Genomic DNA, 23,900 nt, shown 5'->3' with positions numbered 1-23,900 from the left:
ACATAGGAAAAATAAATTTAACAGCTGGTATCTACAACAAGATATCTAACCTAGGACATCCAATTTCCTACAGTGGAAAAAAGAGGTATCCTTTTTTTTTTTTTTTTTTTTTTTTTTTTGCCATTGCTTTTAGATCCCTTAGACAGGGAGTCTCAGTGAAGAGGGGTCTAGATTAGGGTGGCCTGTGGGCAGGTCTATGGGGATTATATTGATTAATGGGGAAACACGCCCACTGTAGGTGACAGCATGCCTGCATAAGGGCTATTGGATGCAGCATCAGTTCACCGTGGTTCTGACCGGGAACAGAGTGCACCTAGCTGCTTCAGTTCCTATGTTTTGACTCTGAGCTTCCCTGCCCCGATGGACTGTGCCTGTAATGTGATGAAAGTAACTCTTTCTTCTTACTTCAGTTGTTTTACGTCAGGGTATTTTATCACATCAACAGATAATGAAAATGTTGTCAAAATTATTGTTCACGGCTTTATGAGTGCTCATAGCCAAATGTTCATTGCTTTCCCAGAATGTCCCAGATATTGTTCCAGGAGCAAAATGCATCCTCAAAGATTCAGACCTCAGTGACCAGGCCTTGGATTCTATATGCCTACAGAGCTAGGTTTTGGTTGCTCTGACAAACAGTGATGCCAAGTATTGTGTGGGCACCAGAACCATCTGGAGAGGTGAAATCACAGTCCCTGCTCAAAGTTTCTTTACAAGAGGTCTGAAATGGAGCCCCAAAATCAGCTTTTCAAACAAATCCCTGATGCTGAGGCAACTGGTCCCCAGATGACACTTGGATGACCACATCTGGCAACCTCCCATCACTGACTTCCCTCTCTCAACAAAGCAATGGCCTCATAAGTGCTCATAATCACTCATACTCAAGCAGAGTCTGGGTTCCCAGAACCACCTCAGACAAGATCAGTAGCTCCAGAATCACAGCAGTTTATACTATGGAAAAGAAACTTCTCCTCCTAGGGGGTTTTCTCTCTGCTTTTCTTTAGTATTTTTTCCCTCATTCACAACTCACTGCCATTTTTCAATATTTTTCATATTTTTTACTTCAATATATTCAGCTGTCCTTTGAGCTAAGTTTTTATGCCGCCTCCACCTTTATTGGACTATATGCTCTCTGAACAAATAGAATCATAGGTTGAAAGAACATTGGGAATTCATTTAATCTCTCCTTGGCCTCAGACAAGACTGTGTTTAAACCATCCTCAAAGGTAGCAATTAATCAAAATAAGAACAGGCAGCAGGGGTCCCTGCTCAGCATCCTCATGTATGCTTGAAGGCAGCACCGTGCTTCTCTTCCCTAAGCCAGCTGACTTCAGCTTTGTAGCATCCTTATTAGAATTGCCTCAACCCTAAATTATTTGAACTCATCCTTAACAAGTTTATTCTACCCTATTCAGGGGCTAGCTTAAATATATGTTATCCTAATGAAGACGTTTTTGTTGGTAGGTAGAAAGGGGAAGATTAATTTACAGAGTAACTAAAAATGATTTAATTAGCACAAAGAAAGACTTAAGAATAAATGCCACTGAATATAACACAATGGCTCTTATGGTAACAAAAAGGGAATTAGTTGAGGATAATCTGCAGCGGTATTAGTCATTTTATTTTATTAAAACAAGTGATGACGTACTACAGTTTTGAAAACTGCATATAAGGAGTCATTAGACACCTCACACATAAAGTGGGTGGGAACAGGAGAATTTTTAAAATGGTTGCAAGTTTGACTTAACCATGTTTTATGGTATATCATGTGAGTGAATATTAATGAGCATTATTTATCTTCTTTTTTTATTTTTCATGTTGTGTAGTCTTTACTACTCAAATTAGAGTTATGGTAATGGATGGTTTTAATTTTTATGACTCAAAAAATGAATTCTGTCACATGGTAATCACTTTTCTGAAAACATTTTCTCCTATTCAAATACTTGAGGTGCTTAGAGATCCAGTGAATACAGGACAGGTTTAGAATGGAAAAGTCTTATTTATTTCAGTCTCAACATTCTAAATACTATTATTTTAAATATATACTTTGGTTTTGGAATGGTGAGGTACTCTAGGCCTCCCTGGCCGTGAAGGAGGGGTTTGCTCCTTTCCTGTTGTATTAAAGCTGTATGGTGGAGGTGGTGCATTTAGTCTCCAGAGAGAAGGAAGATGCTGCTTGCACAGCACTTCTACTCACCAGTCCATGAAGCAGCAAGGGTGTTGGCTTTGAAGGAAGCCAACTGTCCTGCTCTCCCAGCCAGAGGTAAAGAATTGCATTGGTGGCCACTAGAGGGAGGAGGATTAGGAATAGAGTAAATTGTGGGGAAAAGGCACCCATGAAAAACGCACATGGGACAACCAACACATCACCAACCACTGCCTACAGCTATGTCTACCTCGCTGAGGGGTTACAGTGGGGTCACTAACATCGTTAGCCCAGAGACCCAGACACCAGTTCTTATGTAGCATCCCGGTACATTGCCCCTTAACTTTGATGGCTGAAGAAGGGAGTTTGAATGGGATTGGTGGAAACACACAGTCATACAAACACAAACGTACAAGCACACACACATTCTCATGTCCCATTACAAGTTGCATCTGTGATGTCTGATTCTTGCTGGTTTTTTTTTTTAATTTAAAACTCCTGATGTTCTTTACCAAGAATGTGTTCATGAAAAGCAAACAGCCCACCTTCAAGATAGTCTTGGAGAAGCACCAGCAGAGATACTCATTGTGCCAAGATGTATTTTACCAACAAATCTGTGTAAATTACATGAGGTTGAAAGAAACAGAATGTAATATAATTAAGCAAAGTTTCTTTTGCTAAATTACAGCTTGAAGCAAACCTGCAAAAAATGTTTCCAATTAGCTTCTTTAGCAAAGAAAAAAAAAAAAAAAACACACACAGCTCAGAGTAGGTTTTGCTTTCCATACTGCCAGCTGTGGGCTGCCTAGAGGGTGTCTTACCTCCAGCACACGTAGCTGAGCACTCTGACCAGGGCTGATGACTCCACAGAAAGCCAACTTCATTATCACCACTGCCGGTGCGCACGATGGGAACGTTGAACTTGTACCTAATTCCCAAGTTCTGTTCTTGGAGTAGAACCTGCCATTGAAAACAACTGGTGAAGCTAATTAAAATACAACGAGCCTTCATGCAGATGTTTACTACTTCTTCTGAAGAAGAAAATGCTACAGAGCAAGTCTCACAGGAAATGTGGAACATTTGTTTATTTACTTTAGCTTTTGACGGTCTCACTCTGTGGTTCAGGCTGATCTTGAATTCAAGACAACTTAAAATGATTACAGTTTTGTTTAGTTATTGCTTGGGGAGGGTGCACACATGCCTTGGAAGATGTGCAGAGGTTTGAGGGCAATTTGCCAGAGTTGGTTCTCTTCTTCTATCAAATGAACCATGGGGACTGAGCTCAGGTTGTCAGGCTTAGTGGCAAATACTTTAAACTGATGAGGCATCTCACCGGCCTTCAAGACAACTTTAAAACACACATGTTTATAAAAAATGCTCTTTTTTTCTGTTCATGGGTAGTTTGTCATTGTTTTTATCTATACTGCTAGAGCATAAAAATTTACTCAAAGCCAGGTGGTGGTGGCACACGCCTTTAATGCTAGCACTCGGGAGGCAGAGGCAGGCTGATCTCTATGAGTTCGAGGCCAGCCTGGTCTACAAAGTGAGTCCAGGACAGCCAAGGCTACACAGAGAAACTTTGCCTCACCCTTTCTCGCCAAACAAACAAACAAAAAACCCCAAACTTTTACTCAAGAAAACATGCCAAGGTAAAAGCCATCTGGGAAGAGACCTGTGGCCTTCTCTCTGCAGTCTCTCACCCTATGTAAGTAATTTTGCCTTTATTGGCTAATACCATCACCTGTAGAACAGAGCTGATCAAAAGTGACCCTTTCTACCCCATAATGTGGAGATTATAGTAAAAATGTAATGTCAAAGACATATTTACCATTACAATGAGGTTTTCAGAGGTGGGTCCTAGAGCTTCCAAGGATTCTGGGTCATCTGTTGGCCTCTTGTAGTGGAACGCTGTCCCAGAAACATCAAATTTCCTAGGCCAGTCAATAGTCCAGGCACCATTAATATAGTAATCATCCCCTTCAGATTTTAAAGCTGGAAAAGCAAACAAAAATCTACCTAAAAATGTGAAATTTCACTTATCAGTATATCATGGATCGACTACTACACTGAAGTTTATAGTGAACACCCATTTACTCACAGATGGCGCTAGGCCATCTTCTTCTTCCTCCCATCCTCCATCCATCTGTCTCTCCCTTCCTTTGCTTGCTTTTATTCCTCCCAAATAGTGACAGACTTTATTGTAGGGAGATTCCTATCTGGGACCCACCCTCGAGTTAAAAAATGCACAGAAAAAAAAAAAAAAGGTTTTAGAAACTGTTGGTACAATGTCTGTATCCTGGGTCCCCAGGGCAGGAAGGGGGTGAGTGCTAGATGGGCTGAGGGTACAGACGGGCTCTTGCTCCCGCATCCACCATGAACAAGAATAAGCAAGTCAGACCCTGACACTATATAGGTAGGGTGGTATGACACTAGGTACATGAGAAGCCTGGGGCAGCTATGACCTCAAGCTACACTCGGGTGCAGAGTGAGACCTTGTCTTAATAACAAAGCAAAGACAGCCACTGAGGTTATGGGTGCCCTTGCTTTATGTCCGAGACAAGGTCTCTCTATGCACCTAGGGCTGGTCTTATAATCGTAAGCCTCCAACCACAACCTCCTGAGGGCTTGGTCTACAGGTGTGCAGGGGCCACCATATCATCTGACAATTTTAAATACGAATTGGAATAGAAAATTTGCAGCAGCTGGGATGCCTACACTAGTTTTGCCCAATAATGGGCCAATAAAGACAGGAATGGAGAAAGGATTGTTATTCATCACTACTGAGCTATTTCCTATTCTAAGTGTTTGTATGACATATCCAGCGTGGGTACAAATCCACGAGCAGCAGGCTGGTAGCAAGGACGGCAGGGATAAAGAAAAGTGGAGGGGAATGCTTAACGGATGCAAGGTTTCCTTCTGGGTCTGAAAATGATTCGAATGTACTAAATGATGCTAATTGTTCTCTCTAAGATTAAGCATTCTTAATCCCATGTAATATGAACTTCATCTAAGGAAGAACAAGGTTAAAAGAAAAAAAAATAATGTCAGATGGCTAAATAGTTAAATCACTCAGTGACATTGTAACATTAATGTATGAGAAATTTTTCTAAACATGACAAGAAACTCAGAAACTATATGCGGAGGATACATAGGTCAATGGTAAAGCATTTGCTCAACATGAACAACGCTTTCAGTTTGATGCTTTAAAAAAAATCTACAAAGGAAAAGATCAGTAGATATGCATACATGTGCTCATAACTTTTAGAAAGCCTGTAGAGAAAATTTGGATTTTTAAGTTTAAAAATGTAGTGAAAGATGGTGTTCTAGCACCTTCATACAAAACTCATAAGTAAACTAGCAATCAAGATCAATCATCAGCTTGAGTCAAGAATTGGCACAAAGGGACTGAAAGGACTGTGTACACCGCTCAAGACATTTTGTCCTTCCATCTCTAGCAGATATGTCAGCACTTTCTTGCTTTCAGATATGCTGTAAAGATTCAGTCACCTTCCCCAGGGCTAACTGACTCTTCAATAAGATTATGTCAGCCCCCTCCCTTTCTCTCTCTCCCTCCCTCTCTCTGTCTCCCTCCCCTCTCAAGCTCTCTGCTGTCCTCTTTCCTCTTCTCTCTCCTTTCTCCCTCTCTCAATCGTGCTGCTTTCCCCTCCCCCAATCTCCTCTTTCTCCTCCCCTCTTGTCCTCTTTCTCTGTCTCTCTGCCTCTCTCTGTTTCTGTCTGTCTGTCTGCCTCTGCCTGCCTCTGTGTCTGTCTGTCTGTCTCTCTCTCTTTCTCTGTCTGCTTCTGTCATTCTCTGTCCTCATGGCACTGTCTCTCTCTCTCTCTCTCTCTCTCTCTCTCTCTCTCTCTCTCTCTGCAAACCACTCCCTCTCTGTCCTTCCCTTCCTCTCTCTTGGGCTCAGGGCCTTACATATATTAGACAAGTGCTTGATTACTGAGCTACACCCCAATCCATTTCTGTCTTATTTAAAAAATCGGAACTAGGTTTTGTAAGGACATCTGAACCTTTGTTGCAATGTGGAAAAAAAGAAAGTTGGACATGGTGGTCTATGCCTTTCATCCCAGGACTAGGAGGCAGTGATCAAGTCAGAAAGATCTGGCCTACATCGCTCGTGCTAGGCTAGCCAGAGATATACAGTGAGATCCTGTCTCAAACAACAAGATTAAAAAATATTTAATTAGCAGTAAAATCACCAGTATAAATACTTTTTTAAAATTTAAAGACATACCTTCTCTTGGGCTCTTTTCCCTTCTGTTGGTTTGTCTCATCCAACTTGATGTGATAGTTTTAATTTTATCTTATTTATTTTGTTGTATTTTTAAGTGAGCAAATGAATAAGAGAGCCACTAGGGTAAAGGTTAACAACTGAACTGTGATTTATACCTATTCAGAAAGGGAATATCAGTTTTCTTCAATAGAGTGACACTGGGTATATCAATCACTCCAGAACAGGACAACATATTATTGCACTCTACAAGGTTTTTGTGTATGTGTGCTTTAGTTTGGTGTTGTTGTTTTTTTGGGGGGGGGGTGGCTTTATTTTGTTTTCTTGATTTTGAGGGGTTTGTTGTTATATTGAGTTTTTGTTTGTGTTTTGAGAAAGAACTTAAAGGTGGATAAGTAGGGAGAGGGGAGGACCTGGAAGGACTTAAGTGAGGAGAATAATATGATAAAAATATATTCAAATTAAAAAAATGTTTTAAATAGTAAAAAATATTTTAAAAAGAAATATGAGCATCCTCTTGTGGAAAATTCATAACAATCATAATAAAGCACAAGCAAAAAAATGTCTTAAAATTATTTTACTCAAAAAATTTAAGGGCTTTAAATATATGTGAAGAAGCTTTAAGAAATTAGCACACAAATTTAAATTATTGAAATTCAGATCATACAAAAAAGGAATATGTCAATTAATGGCAAGTATATGAGTAAATATTTTGTTTCTTTTTTTAGAAAATTGAAAAGTTTTTTATTTATTTTTGGTACTAGAGATCAAACCTGGGGCCTCTTCAGTGATGTCCTCAGCTCAGCAATTATGAGATAAAAACTTTTGACAACATATTATGTAGGGCTAGTTACACATGGAAATGGGCATACTTTAAAATATAGCACATGGGCTAATAGGAGAAAATAGAAACTATTGTAAATGTTTTACATTGCAAACAAGATGGCATGATATAATTTGAAAATTGCTTTGATAAGTTAAATAGGCATTTTGTAAACCTCTATGCAACCATAACTAGAACAATATGGTAAAGCTGATAATTATCTAATCATACAATTAACTACTAGTAGATATCAAATGAAATATCAAACACTTGACTACTCTTAAAATACATAAAAGTAATGTACATTATGTAAAAACCACATAACCATATATACTTATAAGCCACATGAACTTATAAATAGCAAAATGATAGGCTTAAACCCAATGATATTAGTAGTTACATACAATACAAATTATCTAAACCAAAAGCTGACAAACCATGGACAACATGATGAAGTTTTCTTGAAATATAGTCATATCCATTCACCCACCTACATCTGTGCCTGCCCTCTTGCTACAAAGGCAGAAGGGAATAGCTTGCTTGTCCACCAAGCTGAATATCTCAATTATTTGGTCCTTTTCAAAATATGTTTGCTAGGAACTCCTAAATACATCCAGAGATTATAGTTTAAAAAGGCAGACTGTTAGATACACAATAGTAGATCAGTACCAAAATACATGTAGGATAAAAGAGGCTATTTTAAAGTTAACTTATTATTAGCATGCGTGTGAGCCTGCAATTGCCAGGACATGTGTGGCATGGACATGGGGGAGTGAGAAGGCAGCTTATAGGAGATGGTTGTCTTTACATCCAGGGATCCAGGCACTGAATTCAGGTTGTAAAGCTCACATGTCAAGTGCTCCTACCACTGAGCCAATTTTTAAATTTTAATTATTTTTATTTAGTGATGTATGTATGGGGGGGGCACAGACAGACAGAGAGACATACACACAGAGGTTCACAAGTTCTAAGATAAAGCATATTTTTATGTATGGAGGTACCAACATACAGAACGTAGGTGGGAAAGAAGATTTAGCATGTGACATGAAAATTTCGAAGGGAATAGCTGGGGTAGGCAAATAGAAGCAGGGAGATGAGACAGGAAGATGGGAGGGAGGAGTTGATATGGGGTGGGGGAAGTGACCAAACTATGTATAAAACCACCATCAGGAAGCATGTTATGGTAATTTGTATGCTGCTTTAAGAAAACTAAAATAAAGCCTTCCCATTTATGTGGACCCATTCTGAGATCAGACATACACTGGAGTTGGCAACTGATCTGCATCCACCCAGCTGCCGGCACTGGTCAATATGTAACCAGAGACCACCAGTCACCTGGCAAAGCCAGGTTCAACTCAGCTCTCTCACCCATGAATTAGCCTCAATTGTCTCTATAAATGTGTTACTAATTGAGCCAAGAACAGCTATGTAGAAGGAACACTCAGCTCAGCATAAATGTGCTAGAAAATGCGAGAACCCACTTCCATTTCCAGGTATCAAGCCAGAGCAAGATCTGGAGTAGGATGACCAGACACTAGCCCAGAGGAGTCCTCAGAGATGACAGGGTAATTCCCAGCAGCAAGACTGTCCATTTAAGGAACCAGCAAAGCCACATAAGAGACACCAGACAGAAGGCAGCAACAAGAATATTTATTCCTTGGTAATATCTATTATTTCAGTCAGTATTCAACTCTTAGGAGAGGACTAAGGATCAAGCAGGAAAATGACACCTCAACCACACTACAATATAGTCTCTCTGAGATACTGCAAACTCCCAGTGAAAGAAAAGTGACCAATATCAACCAACCAATCAAACAAACAACCAAATACCAAACTCCCCAAATCTAACTGCTGATATGCAAATCACAACACAAGAACACAAGTAATATGAAAAACCAAGACAATTTGTCTTCTCCAACAACTATCAATCCCAGAAAATTGCCACAAATGAGAAACACCTACATAAAATTCCAGTAAAAAAAAATGCAAAAGAATGATTATAAACATGCTTAGAGAATGAGTAGACAGTTGAATGAATTAAAGAAGTCAACATAATTTATAAAAATGGAATTTCAAATGAAGAAGAAAAGCCAAATTGAGATGTTAGAGATGAAAAATCAATAAATCAAAAATATAAAAATCAGAGGAAAGCCTCATCAATAAATATGACAGAACATAGTGAAAATAGGCTATCAAGAGTTGAAGACAAAGTGAAATAATGGGTACATTCCATTAAGGACATCAATACTGTTTTTTAAATGTATAAATGGAATATTCAAAGGTCTTTGGGATACCATAAAAAACACCAAATCTTTGAACTAGGGACATAGAAGGAGAAGAACAACATATCAAAGACATAAAAATATTTTCAAGGGGATCCAAGATGGCAGCGAGCAGTGTGGACCGTGTTTGGAGGCTCCAGTGTCAATTTGGGGAATTGCACAGATTTCTGAACCAGGAACACCGAATTCCCCACACCATGGCAGCGGGAGTGCTCCATGGTTCGGAGGGACCAGGGTGCGGAGGACCTGCGTGCCCCTGCACAGGAGAGGAGCACAGATTTTCTTGGATCAGAGCAGCAGCAGCAGAGACAGCGGCAGCGGCGGCAGCAGCAGCAGCAGCAGCAGCGGCACCAGCGGCACCAGCGTCAGCAGCGGCGGTGGCTGAGGTTTGCAGCTCAGAGCCTTCCGGTGGAGGCGATTGGTGTGGTGGCCGGTGGGAGTTGCTGCGGGAGAGGGGACTCTGGGCAGGATTTGGGTCGCATGGTGCCTTGGGACCCAGACTGGACTTGGCGGACAGTTTGGCCCCAGAGCCCCGAGTTCTGGCTCAGCTCAGCAAGCAATTCTGCCAGAGGCACTAACTCAGCGCAGCCACAGCTCCCCTGCTGTGACGCTTCTCCTGCTGTGACGCAGGCTGGGCAGAGCACTCAGTTCCACCAGCTGCGATAGCTCAGCACAGCCGCGGTTCTCGTGCTGTGACGCAGGCTGGGTGGAGCGCTCAGTTCCAGCGGCTCTAAGACTCTGGTTGGACACAGTGTGCAGTTTGAATCCAGAATTCCTGGCTGAGCTTGGCGGACAGTTTGGGCCCTGAGTCAATAACTGACCACAGCACGCACTTTGGGCCAAAAGCCCCTAGCTGAGCTTGGTGCGCAGTCCCAGCCCAAAAATACTGGCTGGACCCTGTGTGCATTTTGGGCCCAGAATCCCTAGCTGAGCTCGGCAGGCGGTTCAGGCCCTGAGAATCTAGCCGAGTTCGGCCCGTTGTTCAGGCCCAGTGTTCCTGACTGGACTTGGCAGGGGACACAGAAGGCTGTGGATACCTTGGCCTGACCCAACGCTCATTCAGAGACCCAGAATGGTTGCAGGACCCACAGCACAGGGGAGCTGAGGATCACTGGCTGTGAGAGACCAAAATGACAGGGCTAACCTCCTACCATCCACACCAGTGAAGCATTAGCGCTTCCAGCCTAGGAAAATCGTGAGAAAACAAGTGAATCTATCATCAGACTCCCTCCATCCAACTCTGGAAGCTACCCAGCAAAAACAAAGATGGCAAGATGTCTAAAGGACAGCGAAAAAGCATATGCAAAAAAACCCCAAAACAACATGGCGTCTCCAGTTTCCAGCTATCCCAAAGAAAACAAACTAGAGAACTCAAATCCAACAGAAATACAAGAAAATGACCTCAAATCCTTAGTAATGAGGATAATAATGGAGGAAACAAATAAAACTCGTAATCAAATGCAGGAAGACGCAGCAAAACAGGTTAGAGACATAAAAGAAGCACATAGAGTGGAACTGGAAAAATTGCAGGAAAATGCAAACAACCAGATGAAAGAAATAAATAAAACGGTTCAAGCTCTGAAGACCTATAAAGAGGCAATGGAAGAAACTCAGGAATATACAAACAATCAGATGAAAGAAATCAAAAAAATCTATTCAAGATCTAAAAATGAAAATAGATTCAATGACAAACACACAGACAGAAGAAAAACGAGAACGTGAGACCTCAGAGAAGAAGGCGAGCAACACAGAGGTGAGCTTTTCTAACAGAATCCAAGAGATGGAAGAACGAATCTCAGCGCTAGAAGATACAATCACAGATATTGAATCAACCATTAAAGAAAATGCCAAATCTGGAAAACTCCTGACACAAAACATCCAAGAAATTAAGGACACCATGAAAAGAAGAAATTTTAGGATAATAGGCATTGAAGAAAGAAAAGATATCATACTCCAAGGCCCAGAAACGATTCTCGACAAAATCATAGAAGAAAATTTCCTCAAGCTAAAGAAAGAGATGCCTATAAACATACAAGAGGCATACAGAACACCAAATAGAATTGACCAGAAAAGAAAAACTGCCCATCACATAATAATCAAAACACAAAACATACAGAACAAAGAAAAATATTAAAAGCTGCAAGGGAAAAGGGCCAAATAACATTTAATGGCAAACCAATCAGAATTACACCCGACTTCTCAGCAGAGACCATAAAAGCCAGAAGGGCCTGGACAGAGATCCTGCAAACCCTAAGAGACCACAGATGCCAGGCCAGACTACTTTACCCAGCAAAACTATCAATAATCATTGATGGAGAAAACAAAATATTCCATGACAAAACCAAATTCAAATAGTACCTATCCACAAATCCAGCTTTACAGAAGGTACTAGAAGGAAAACTACATCTCAAAGGGTCAAGCTACAACCAAAACTACTCAGGAAATAGATAACTATCCCATGGCAAAAACACAACTAAACAAACACTCGACTGGAAACAACATCAAAATTAAGACTTTTAACAGTCACTGGTCATTAATATCTCTCAACATCAAGCGTCTCAATTCTCCAATAAAAAGGCACAGACTAACTGAATGGGTGCATAAACAAGATCCAACATTCTTCTGCATTCAAGAAACACATCTCACCCATAATGATAGGCATTACCTCAGGGTAAAAGGTTGGAAAAAATATTCCAAGCAAATGGTCACAAGAAGCAAGCAGGCGTAGCCATTTTAGTATCAAACAAAATAGACTTTCAATGAAAATTAATCAAAAGGGATGAGGAAGGACACTTCATACTCATCAAAGGTAAAGTCAACCAAGATGACATCACAATTCTGAACATCTATGCTCCCAATACAAGGGCACCCACATTTGTAAAAGATCTGCTAAAGAAGCTTAAACCACACATCAATCCCCACACAATAATAGTGGGAGACTTCAATACCCCACTCTCACTGAAGGATAAGTCATTGAAACAGAAACTAGCCGAGAAATAACATCATTAACCAATGCCATGGGTCAAATGGATCTAACAGATATCTATAGAACCTTTCACCCAAACAAGAAAAATATACCTTTTTCTCTGCACCCCATGGAACCTTCTCCAAAATTGATCACATCGTAGGTCACAAAGCAAGCCTCCATAGATACAAGAGGATAGAAATAATACCTTGTATCCTATCAGATCACCATGGTCTTAGACTGCAATTCAACAACAACAGAAATAACAAAAAGCCTACACATACGTGGAAATTAACCAACTCTCTGCTAAATGACACCTGGGTCAGGGAAGAAATAAAGAAAGAAATCAAGGAGTTTCTGAAATTCAATGAAAATGGAGGAACAACATACCCAAATTTGTGGGATACATTGAAAGCAGTGCTAAGAGGAAAATTCATAGCACTAAGTGCCTTTAAAAAGAAATTGGAAACATCGCACATAAGCATCTTAATGACACAACTGGAAGCCCTAGAAAAAAAAGAAGCAGAAACACCCAAGAGGAGTAGACGTCTGGAAATAATCAAACTCAGGGCTGAAATGAACAAACTTAGAAACTTTCCAAGAACCTAAGAAAATAGTCCAAAGAATCAACAAAACCAAGAGCTGGTTCTTTGAGAAAATCAACAAGATAGACAGACCGTTAGCCAAATTAACTAAAAGGCAGCGAGACACTGTTGAAATCAACAAAATCAGAAATGAAAAGGGAGCCATAACAACAGACACTGAAGAAATACAAAGAATCATAAGATCCTAATTTGAAGGCATATATGCCACAAAATTTGAAAATCTAAGGGAAATGGACGATTTTCTTAATCAATTTCACTTGCTAAAGTTGAGTGAAGAACAGATAAACAAGCTAAATAGTCCCATTTCCCCTACAGAAATAGAAGCAATCATCAATAGTCTCCCAACCAAAAAAAGCCCAGGGCCAGATGGTTTCAGTGCAGAATTCTACCAGACCTTCAAGGGCGAGCTAATACCGATACTATTCAAGCTACTCCAAAAGATAGAAATCGATGGAAAATTACCAAATTCATTCTATGAGGCCATAGTCTCATTGATACCTAAACCTCAAAAAGACTCAACAAAGAAAGAGAATTTCAGACCAATTTCTCTTATGAACATCGATGCAAAAATACTAAATAAAATACTTGCAAAACGAATACAAGAACACATCAACGATATCATTCATCATGACCAAGTAGGCTTCATTCCAGGCATGCAGGGATGGTTTAATATACGGAAATCCATCAATGTAATCCACCATATAAACAAACTGAAAATAAAAAAACATATGATCATCTCTTTAGATGCAGAGAAAGCATTTAATAAAATCCAACACCCACTCATGTTTAAAGTTTTAGAGAGATCAGGGATACAAGGCACTTTCCTCAACATAATAAAGGCTATATACAGCAAGCCAATAGCCAAAATCAAAGTAAATGGTGAGATACTCAAGGAAATTCCCCTAAAATCAGGAACAAGGCAAGGCTGCCCACTCTCTCCATATCTCTTCAATATAGTCCTCGAAGTTCTAGCCAGAGCAATAAGACAACAAAAGGAGATCAAGGGTATCCAAATGGAAAAGGAGGAAGTCAAATTATCCCTATTTGCAGATGATATGATAGTGTACATAATTGACCCTCAAAATTCCACCAGAGAACTCCTACAGCTGATAAACACCTTCAGCAAATTGGCTGGATACAAAATTAACCCAAAAAGGTCTGTAGCCTTCCTATACACAAATGACAAGCTTGCAGAGGAAGAAATTAGGAAAACCACACCCTTCACATTAGCCACAAGCAATATAAAATATCTAGGAGTTACTCTAACTAAGCAAGTGAAGGACTTGTTTGAAAAAAATTTCAAAACTCTGAAGAAACAGATTGAAGATGACCTGAGAGGATGGAATGATCTTCCTTGCTCATGGATCGGGAGAATTAACATAGTAAAAATGGCCATCCGACCAAAAGCAATCTACAGATTCAATGCAATCCCTATCAAAATACCTACACAATTTTTTAAAGACATTGAAAGTTCAATTCTGAACTTCATATGGAAAAACAAAAAACCCAGAATAATAATGGGAAAATGGGAGGGAGGGAAGAATGGGAGGACACAAGGGATGGGATAACCATTGAGTATCAGGAGCCATAGGACCTTGCCTGACCTGCCCCAGTGGCTGAGAGGCCCTGCTGGCTGAAAGCCACAGCTGTCTGCATACTTGAGATAATTATTCTGCCTGGCAACCACAGAAGATCCAGCCTGACCTTGAGAAAGAGAACATTCGGTGTATCGCGACTTCTGAATAATCGCCCCCTCCCCATTTGCTGCCCTTGGGGCCTGGCCCAGAAGATTTTGTAACTTTCCACTGCATTCCTTCCTACCCCCGACCTCTCCAAAGCTCACTTTAAATTTGATTACCCCCTTACAATAAATGGCTCTTGACAAGCAATGTTTCCTTGGGCCCTGTCGTCTCTCTCGCCCATTCTTTATTCACAGGTCGCAACCCTCCTCGCCGCCCCCCAAATAACTGGACCCGTGGGCCGGGAAAATTGAGATGTAACAAGAATAAATTAATTTTTAAAATTAAAAAAAAAAAAACCAGAATAGCTAAAACAATCTTGTACAATAAAAGGTGCTCCGGAGGAATCTCCATATCTGATCTCAAACTGTACTATAAAGCAATAGTAATTAAAACAGCATGGCACTGGCACAGCAATAGGCCGGTTGATCAGTGGAATCGAATCGAAGACCCAGATATGAATCCACACACATATGGTCATTTGATTTTTGACAAAGAAGCCAAATCCATTCAATGGAAAAAGGATAGCATCTTCAACAAATGGTGCTGGTCTAACTGGAGATCTATGTGTAAAAAAAATGCAACTGGACCCATATTTGTCACCTTGCACAAAACTCAAATCCAAGTGGATTAAAGACCTCAACATAAAACCAGAGACACTAAGTCATTTAGAAGAAAAAGTGGGGAAGAGCCTGGAACATATTGGCACAGGAGACAACTTCCTGAACAGAACACCAACGGCCCAGGCCTTAATGTCAACCATTAATAAATGGGATCTCATGAGGCTGAGAAGCTTCTGTAAGGCAGTAGACACTGTCAAGAGAACAAAGCGACAGCCTACAGACTGGGAAAAGATCTTCACCAACCCTACATCTGACAAAGATCTAATATCCAAAATATATAAAGAACTCAAGAAATTAAACACCACCAAACCAAATAACCCAATTGAGAAATGGGGCTTGGAACTAAACAGAGAATTCTCAACAGAGAAATATCAAATGACTGAGAAACACTTAAAGAAATGCTCAACCTCCTTAGTCATCAGGGAAATGCAAATCAAAACAACTCTGAGATTCCATCTTACACCCCTCAGAATGGCTAAGATCAAAAATTCAAGCGACATCACATGCTGGCGAGGATGTGGGGACAGAGGAACACTCCTTCATTGCTGGTGGGAATGCAAACTAGTACAGCCACTTTGGAAATCTATCTGGTGCTATCTCAGAAAAATGGGAATAGGGCTTCCTCAAGACCCAGCTATTCCACTCCTTGGAATATACCCAGAAGATGCTCCAGCACACAACAAGAAAATTTGCTCAACCATGTTCATAGCAGCCTTATTCATAATAGTCAGAACATGGAAACAGCCTAAATGTCCATCAGCAGAAGAATGGATAAAGAAACTGTGGTACATATACACTATGGAATACTACTCAGCTATTAAAAAGAAGGAATTCCCGAAATTTGTGGATAAATGGATTGAGCTAGAAATGATCATAATGAGTGAGTTAACCCAGAAGCAGAAAGAATCAAATGGTATATACTCACTTATATCTGCATACTAGCCCAAGGGGCATGTCCCACGAAAGCCTTCACTTACCAGGAAACTGGGACAGAGGGGAGGACATCCTATTAGGACTCTAAATGAGAGAAGCATGGGAGAATAGCAAAGTAGAAGGATCCAGAGGGTCCTAGAAATCTACAAGTAGAACATTATGATAGGCAGATTTGGGCCCAGGGGTCCCGCTCAAACTAAGGCACCAGCCAAGGACAATACAGGCGGTAAACTTTAAACCCCTACCCAGATCTAGCCAATGGTCAGAACATTCTCCACAGTTGAGTAGAGAGTGGGATATGACTTTCTCACGTACTCTGGTGCCTCACATTTGACCATGTCCCCTGGAGGGGGAGACCTGGTGGCACTCAGAGGAAGGACAGCAGGTTACCAAGAAGAGACTTGATACCCTATGAGCATATACAGGGGGAGGAAATCCCCCTCAGGAACAGTCATAGGGGAGGGGAATCAGGGGAAAATAGGAGGGAGGGAAGAATGGGAGGATACAAGAGATGGGATAACCATTAAGACGTAACAAGAATAAATTAATAAAAAAATGAAAAAATATTTTCAATATAATATAGCAGAATATTTTCCAAATCCATGAAACGAGTAGTCCTTCTAGGTATACAAAGCATGCAGAACCCCAAATAGCTCCAGAAAAGACATTGCCCACACCTTGTCATAGTCAAATATACTAAATACACTAAATATACAGAACAGTGAAAGTGTGCTGAATACTGCAAAAGAAAAGCACCAAGTTATGTATAAATGGAGCCCTAATTAAAACAGCCAACATTTTAACTGAAACTTTTAAAAGTAAGAAGGGCTTGGAATTATGTATTTCAAATTTGGAAAGATTACAGCTGTTAAACCAGATGGTGATACTTGGCAAAACTGTATGTTGTGGAGAGAAAAAAAAAAAAAAACACTTCATGATAAAAGCAGGCTACAGGAGTTTATGACCACTAAGCCACTCAACAGAAGATACTGAGAGTAATTTTCTGGACTGAAAAGAATGATAAGCACATCAAAGAGACTGAGAAGGGGGTAAGTAAATGATGCTAGAACAACAGTTAAGCACATTAGAATTAAGAAAAGACCAAACCCTGTAACATCAACAGAATGACAGGAATTGACACACATCATTCCATAACAATGTACATTAATGATGTTAATTTCCCAATCAAAAGACAGAAACTAAAAGGTTGGATTAAAAAAATACGAGCCAAGCCAGGCATGGTGGCTCAAGTTTGTAATCCCAGCACTTGGGAGGCAGAGGCAGGCGGATCGCAGTGAGTCTGAAGCCAACCTGGTCTACAAAGTGAGCCCAGGACAGCCAAGGATACCCATTGAAACCTTTGAAAAGAACAATAAAATGAATAAACGCTTTACTAGAATGATTGAGAAAAAGGAAGGAGACATAAGTTATCAGTCTACAGAATAAAAAGAAGGACCACATTGTATGCTTACAGACATCAAATGAATAATAGAGTGGTACTTTAAAATGTTATGTCAATAAAGTTGAAAATCATAATTATAGAAACTCATTCTTTGAATAATAGCCTCCCCCCAAATACTGAAGTCCAAAGAGTTTCAGAGTTAAAGACTATACAACATTAAAACATAATATCTATGTTTCCAAGGTTTATTTAGAAAATAATCAGGAAAGAACTGTTTCTCAACTTAGATTATGAAGTCAGGTTTATATTAATAAAACATCACAAGAAAATACTAGAGCTTAATATTACTTATGAATATTAGATGTGCATCTAAATATCCTCAAAAGAATAAGAAAATCAATTCTATCAATATAATTGGGATAATGCATAATGATAAAGTAGTCTTTTGTCCCATAAATACTAGATAGATTTAAAATCCAAATGCGGGGATCCAAGATGGCGGCGAGCAGTGTGGACCGCGTTTGGAGGCTCCAGTGAACAATTCAGGGAATTGCACAGATTTCTGAGCCAGGAACACCGAGGTCCGAACATCACGGCAGCGGGAGTGCTCCACGGTTCGGAGGGACCAGGGTGCGGAGGACCTGCGTGCCCCTGCACACGGGAGGAGCGTGGTTTTTCTCTGATCGGAGCGGCAGCGGTAGAGGCGGCAGCACCAGCGGCACCAGCAGCGGCGGCTGAGGTTTGCAGCTCATAGCCTTCCGGTGGAGGCGATTGGTGTGGTGGCTGGTGGGAATTGCTGCGGGAGAGGGGACTCGGGGCAGGATTTGGGTCGTGTGGAGCCTTTGGACCCAGATTGGACTCGGCGGACAGTTCGGCCCCAGAGTCCCGGGTATTGGCCCGGCCCAGCAAACAATTCCGCCTGAGGCACTAACTCAGCGTGGCCATAGCTCCCCTGCTGTGGCGCAGGCTTAGTTGAGCTCGCTGCTCCACACTAGGCACCACCTCAGCTCAGCGGCAGCTCCCCTGCGGTGACACAGTCTGGGCAGAGCACTTGGTTTCACCACAGGCGCTAACTCAGAGCAGCTGCAGTTCTCCTGCTGTGGCGCAGGCTTGGTGACGTGCTCGGTTCCATCCTAGGCACCACCTCAGCTCAGCGGCAGCTCCCCTGCGGGGACACAGTGCGGGCGGAGCACTTGTCCCACCACTGGCGCTAACTCAGAGCAGCCGCAGTTCTCCTGCTGTGGCGCAGGCTTGGTGACGTGCTTGGTTCCATCCTAGGCACCACCTCAGCTCAGCGGCAGCTCCCCTGCGGGGACACAGTGCGGGCGGAGCACTTGTTCCACCACTGGCGCTAACTCAGAGCAGCCGCAGTTCTCCTGCTGTGGCGCAGGCTTGGTGACGTGCTCGGTTCCATCCTAGGCACCACCTCAGCTCAGCGGCAGCTCCCCTGCGGGGACACAGTGCGGGCGGAGCACTTGTTCCACCACTGGCGCTAACTCAGAGCAGCCGCAGTTCTCCTGCTGTGGCGCAGGCTGGACAGAGCTCTCGGTTCCACCAGCTCTAAGACTCTGGTTGGACACAGTGTACAGTTTGAATCCAGAATTCCTGGCTGAGATTGGTGGTCAGTTCGGGCCCTGAGTCAATAACTGACCACAGCACGCACTTTGGGCCAAAAGGCCCTAGTGGAGCTTGGTGCGTAGTCCCAGCCCAAAAATTCTGGCTGGGCCCTGTGTGCATTTTGGGCCCAAAATCCCTAGCTGAGCTTGGCAGACGGTTCTGGCCCTGAGAATCTAGCTGAGTTCTGCCCGTGGTTCGGTCCCAGTGCTCCTGGCTGGACTTGGCAGGGAACACAGAAGGCTGTGGTTACCTTGGCCTGACCCAACGCTCATTCAGAGACCCAGAACAATTGCAGGATCCACAGCAGAGAGGGACTGAGGATCACTGGCTGTGAGAGACCAGAACAACAGGGCTAACCTCCTAACATCCACACCAGTGAAGCTTTGAGCTCACAGCCTAGGGAAATCGTAAGAAAACAAGTGAATCTATCATCAGACACCCTCTATTCAACTCTGGAAACTACCCAACAAAAACAAAGACGGCAAGATGTCTAAAGGACAACGAAAAAGCATACGCAAAAAACCCCAAAACAACATGGCGTCTCCAGTTTCCAGCTATCCCAAAGAAAACCACCCAGAGAACTCAAATACAACGGAAATACAAGAAAATGACCTCAAATCCTTAGTAATGAGGATGATAATGGAGGAAACAAATAAAATTCGTAATCAAATGCAGGAAGACGCAGACAAACAGGTGAGAGACATAAAAGAAGCACATAGAGTGGAACTGGAAAAATTGCAGGAAAATGCAAACAACCAGATGAAAGAAATAACTAAAACGGTTCAAGCTCTGAAGACCTATAAAGAGGCAATGGAAGAAACTCAGGAATATACAAAAAATCAGATGAAAGAAATCAAAAAATCAGTTCAAGATCTGAAAATGAAAATGGATTCAATGATAAACACACAGACAGAAGAAAAACGAGAACGTGAGACCTCAGAGAAGAAGGCGAGCAACACAGAGGTGAGCTTTTCTAACAGAATCCAAGAGATGGAAGAACGAATCTCAGGGCTAGAAGATACAATCACAGATATTGAATCAACCATTAAAGAAAATGCCAAATCTGGAAAACTCCTGACACAAAACATCCAAGAAATTAAGGACACCATGAAAAGAAGAAATTTGCGGATAATAGGCATTGAAGAAAGAGAAGACATCAGACTCCAGGGCCCAGAAACTATTCTCAACAAAATCATAGAAGAAAATTTCCCCAATCTAAAGAAAGAGATGCCTATAAACATACAAGAGGCCTACAGAACACCAAATAGAATTGACCAGAAAAGAAAAACTGCCCGCCACATAATAATCAAAACACAAAACATGCAGAACAAAGAAAAAATACTAAAAGCTGCAAGGGAAAAGGGCCAAATAACATTTAATGGTAAACCTATCAGAATTACACCTGACTTCTCAGCAGAGACCATAAAAGCCAGAAGGGCCTGGACAGAGATCCTGCAAACCCTAAGAGAACACAGATGCCAGGCCAGACTACTTTACCCAGCAAAATTATCAATAACCATTGATGGAGAAAACAAAATATTCCATGACAAAAACAAATTCAAACAGTACCTATCCACAAACCCAGCTTTACAGAAGGTACTAGAAGGAAAACTCCATCCCAAAGGGTCAAGCTACAACCAAAACTACCCAGGAAATAGATAACTATCCCATGGCAAAAACACAACTACACAAACACTCGACTGGAAACAACATCAAAATTAAGACTCTTAACAGTCACTGGTCATTAATATCTCTCAACATCAATGGCCTCAATTCTCCAATAAAAAGACACAGACTAACCGAATGGGTACATAAACAAGACCCAACATTCTTCTGCATCCAAGAAACACATCTCACCCATAATGAAAGGCATTACCTCAGGGTAAAAGGTTGGAAAAAAATATTCCAAGCAAATGGTCACAAGAAGCAAGCAGGTGTAGCCATTTTAGTATCGAACAAAATAGACTTTCAACCAAAATTAATCAAAAGGGATGAGGAAGGACACTTCATACTCATCAAAGGTAAAGTCAACCAAGATGACATCACAATTCTGAACATCTATGCTCCCAATACAAGGGCACCCACATATGTAAAAGATCTCCTAAAAAAGCTTAAACCACACATCGATCCCCACACAATAATAGTGGGAGACTTCAACACCCCACTCTCACTGAAGGATAAGTCATTGAAACAGAAACTAAGCCGAGAAATAACATCATTAACCAATGCCATGGGTCAAATGGATCTAACAGATATCTATAGAACCTTTCACCCAAACAAGAAAGAATACACCTTCTTCTCTGCACCCCATGGAACCTTCTCCAAAATTGATCACATCGTAGGTCACAAAGCAAGCCTCAACAGATACAAGAGGATTGAAATAATACCTTGTATCCTATCAGATCACCATGCTCTTAGGCTGCAATTCAACAACAACAGAAATAACAAAAAGCCTACACGTTTGTGGAAACTAAACAACTCTCTGCTAAATGACACCTGGGTCAGGGAAGAAATAAAGAAAGAAATCAAGGAGTTTCTGAAATTCAATGAAAATGAAGAAACAACATACCCAAATTTGTGGGATACATTGAAAGCAGTGCTAAGAGGAAAATTCATAGCACTAAGTGCCTTTAAAAAGAAATTGGAAACATTGCACATAAGCATCTTAACAACACAACTGGAAGCCCTAGAAAAAAAAGAAGCAGAAACACCCAAGAGGAGTAGACGCCTGGAAATTATCAAACTCAGGGCTGAAATTAACAAATTAGAAACTAAGAAAACAGTCCAAAGAATCAACAAAACCAAAAGCTGGTTCTTTGAGAAAATCAACAAGATAGACAGACCATTAGCCAAACTAACTAAAAGGCAGAGAGACAGTATTGAAATGAACAAAATCAGAAATGAAAAGGGAGACATAACAACAGACACTGAAGAAATTCAAAGAATCATAAGATCCTACTTTGAAGGCATATACGCCACAAAATTTGAAAATCTAAGGGAAATGGACGATTTTCTTGATCAAGTTCACTTGCCAAAGTTGAGTGAAGAACAGATAAACAAGTTAAATAGTCCCATTTCCCCTACAGAAATAGAAGCAATCATCGATGGTCTCCCAACCAAAAAAAGCCCAGGGCCAGATGGTTTCAGTGCAGAATTCTACCAGACCTTTAAGGGCGAGCTAATACCGATACTCTTCAAGCTACTCCAAAAGATAGAAATGGATGGAAAATTACCAAATTCATTCTATGAGGCCATAGTCTCATTGATACCTAAACCTCACAAAGACTCAACAAAGAAAGAGAATTTCAGACCAATTTCTCTTATGAACATAGATGCAAAAATACTAAATAAAATACTTGCAAAACGAATACAGGAGCACATCAAAGATATCATTCATCATGACCAAGTAGGCTTCATTCCAGGCATGCAGGGATGGTTTAATATACGGAAATCCATCAATGTAATCCATCATATAAACAAACTGAAAATAAAAAACCACATGATTATCTCCTTGGATGCAGAGAAAGCATTTGATAAAATTCAACACCCATTCATGTTTAAAGTTTTAGAGAGATCGGGGATACAAGGCACTTTCCTCAACATAATAAAGGCTATATACAGCAAGCCAATAGCCAAAATCAAAGTAAATGGTGAGATACTCAAGGAAATTCCTCTCAAATCGGGAACAAGGCAAGGCTGCCCACTCTCTCCATATCTCTTCAATATAGTACTCGAAGTTCTAGCCAGAGCAATAAGACAACAAAAGGAGATCAAGGGTATCCAAATGGGAAAGGAGGAAGTCAAATTATCCCTCTTTGCAGATGATATGATAGTGTACATAAGTGACCCTCAAAACTCCACCAGAGAACTCCTAAAGCTGATAAACACCTTCAGCAAATTGGCTGGATACAAAATTAACTCAAAAAAGTCTGTAGCCTTCCTATACACAAATGACAAGCTTACAGAGGAAGAAATTAGGAAAACCACACCCTTCACATTAGCCACAAGCAATATAAAATATCTAGGAGTTACCCTAACTAAGCAAGTGAAGGACTTGTTTGAAAAAAATTTCAAAACTCTGAAGAAACAGATTGAAGATGACCTGAGAAGATGGCGTGATCTTCCTTGCTCATGGATCGGGAGAATTAACATAGTAAAAATGGCCATCCTACCAAAAGCAATCTACAGATTCAATGCAATCCCTATCAAAATAACTACACAATTTTTTAAAGACATTGAAAGTTCAATTCTGAACTTCATATGGAAAAACAAAAAACCCAGAATAGCTAAAACAATCTTGTACAATAAAAGATGCTCCGGAGGAATCTCCATACCTGATCTCAAACTGTACTATAAAGCAATAGTACTTAAAACAGCATGGTACTGGCACAGCAACAGGCTGGTTGATCAGTGGAATCGAATCGAAGACCCAGATATGAATCCACACACATATGGTCACTTGATTTTTGACAAAGAAGCCAAATCCATTCAATGGAAAAAGGATAGCATCTTCAACAAATGGTG

The 23,900-nt window shown here is 40.9% G+C and overlaps 1 protein-coding gene across 1 annotated transcript in view; it reads right to left on the bottom strand.

Moving 5' to 3' along the window:
• Window positions 1–23,900, bottom strand: part of Adamts6 (ADAM metallopeptidase with thrombospondin type 1 motif 6) — a 255,251-nt gene that overhangs the window by 45,507 nt on the left and 185,844 nt on the right. The window contains exons 19-20 of the mRNA XM_051172597.1: window positions 3,972–4,135; window positions 2,965–3,103 (exon numbers count right to left, since the gene is read on the bottom strand). Coding sequence (XP_051028554.1) covers window positions 2,965–3,103; window positions 3,972–4,135 — 303 coding nt within the window. The remainder of the gene's footprint in view (window positions 1–2,964; window positions 3,104–3,971; window positions 4,136–23,900) is intronic.

This window comes from Acomys russatus, chromosome 30, assembly GCF_903995435.1.
Source record: "Acomys russatus chromosome 30, mAcoRus1.1, whole genome shotgun sequence".
NCBI classification, from domain to species: domain Eukaryota; kingdom Metazoa; phylum Chordata; class Mammalia; order Rodentia; family Muridae; genus Acomys; species Acomys russatus.
Note: the sequence above shows the minus strand (reverse complement) of the source record. Positions and strands in the feature narration are given on the sequence as shown.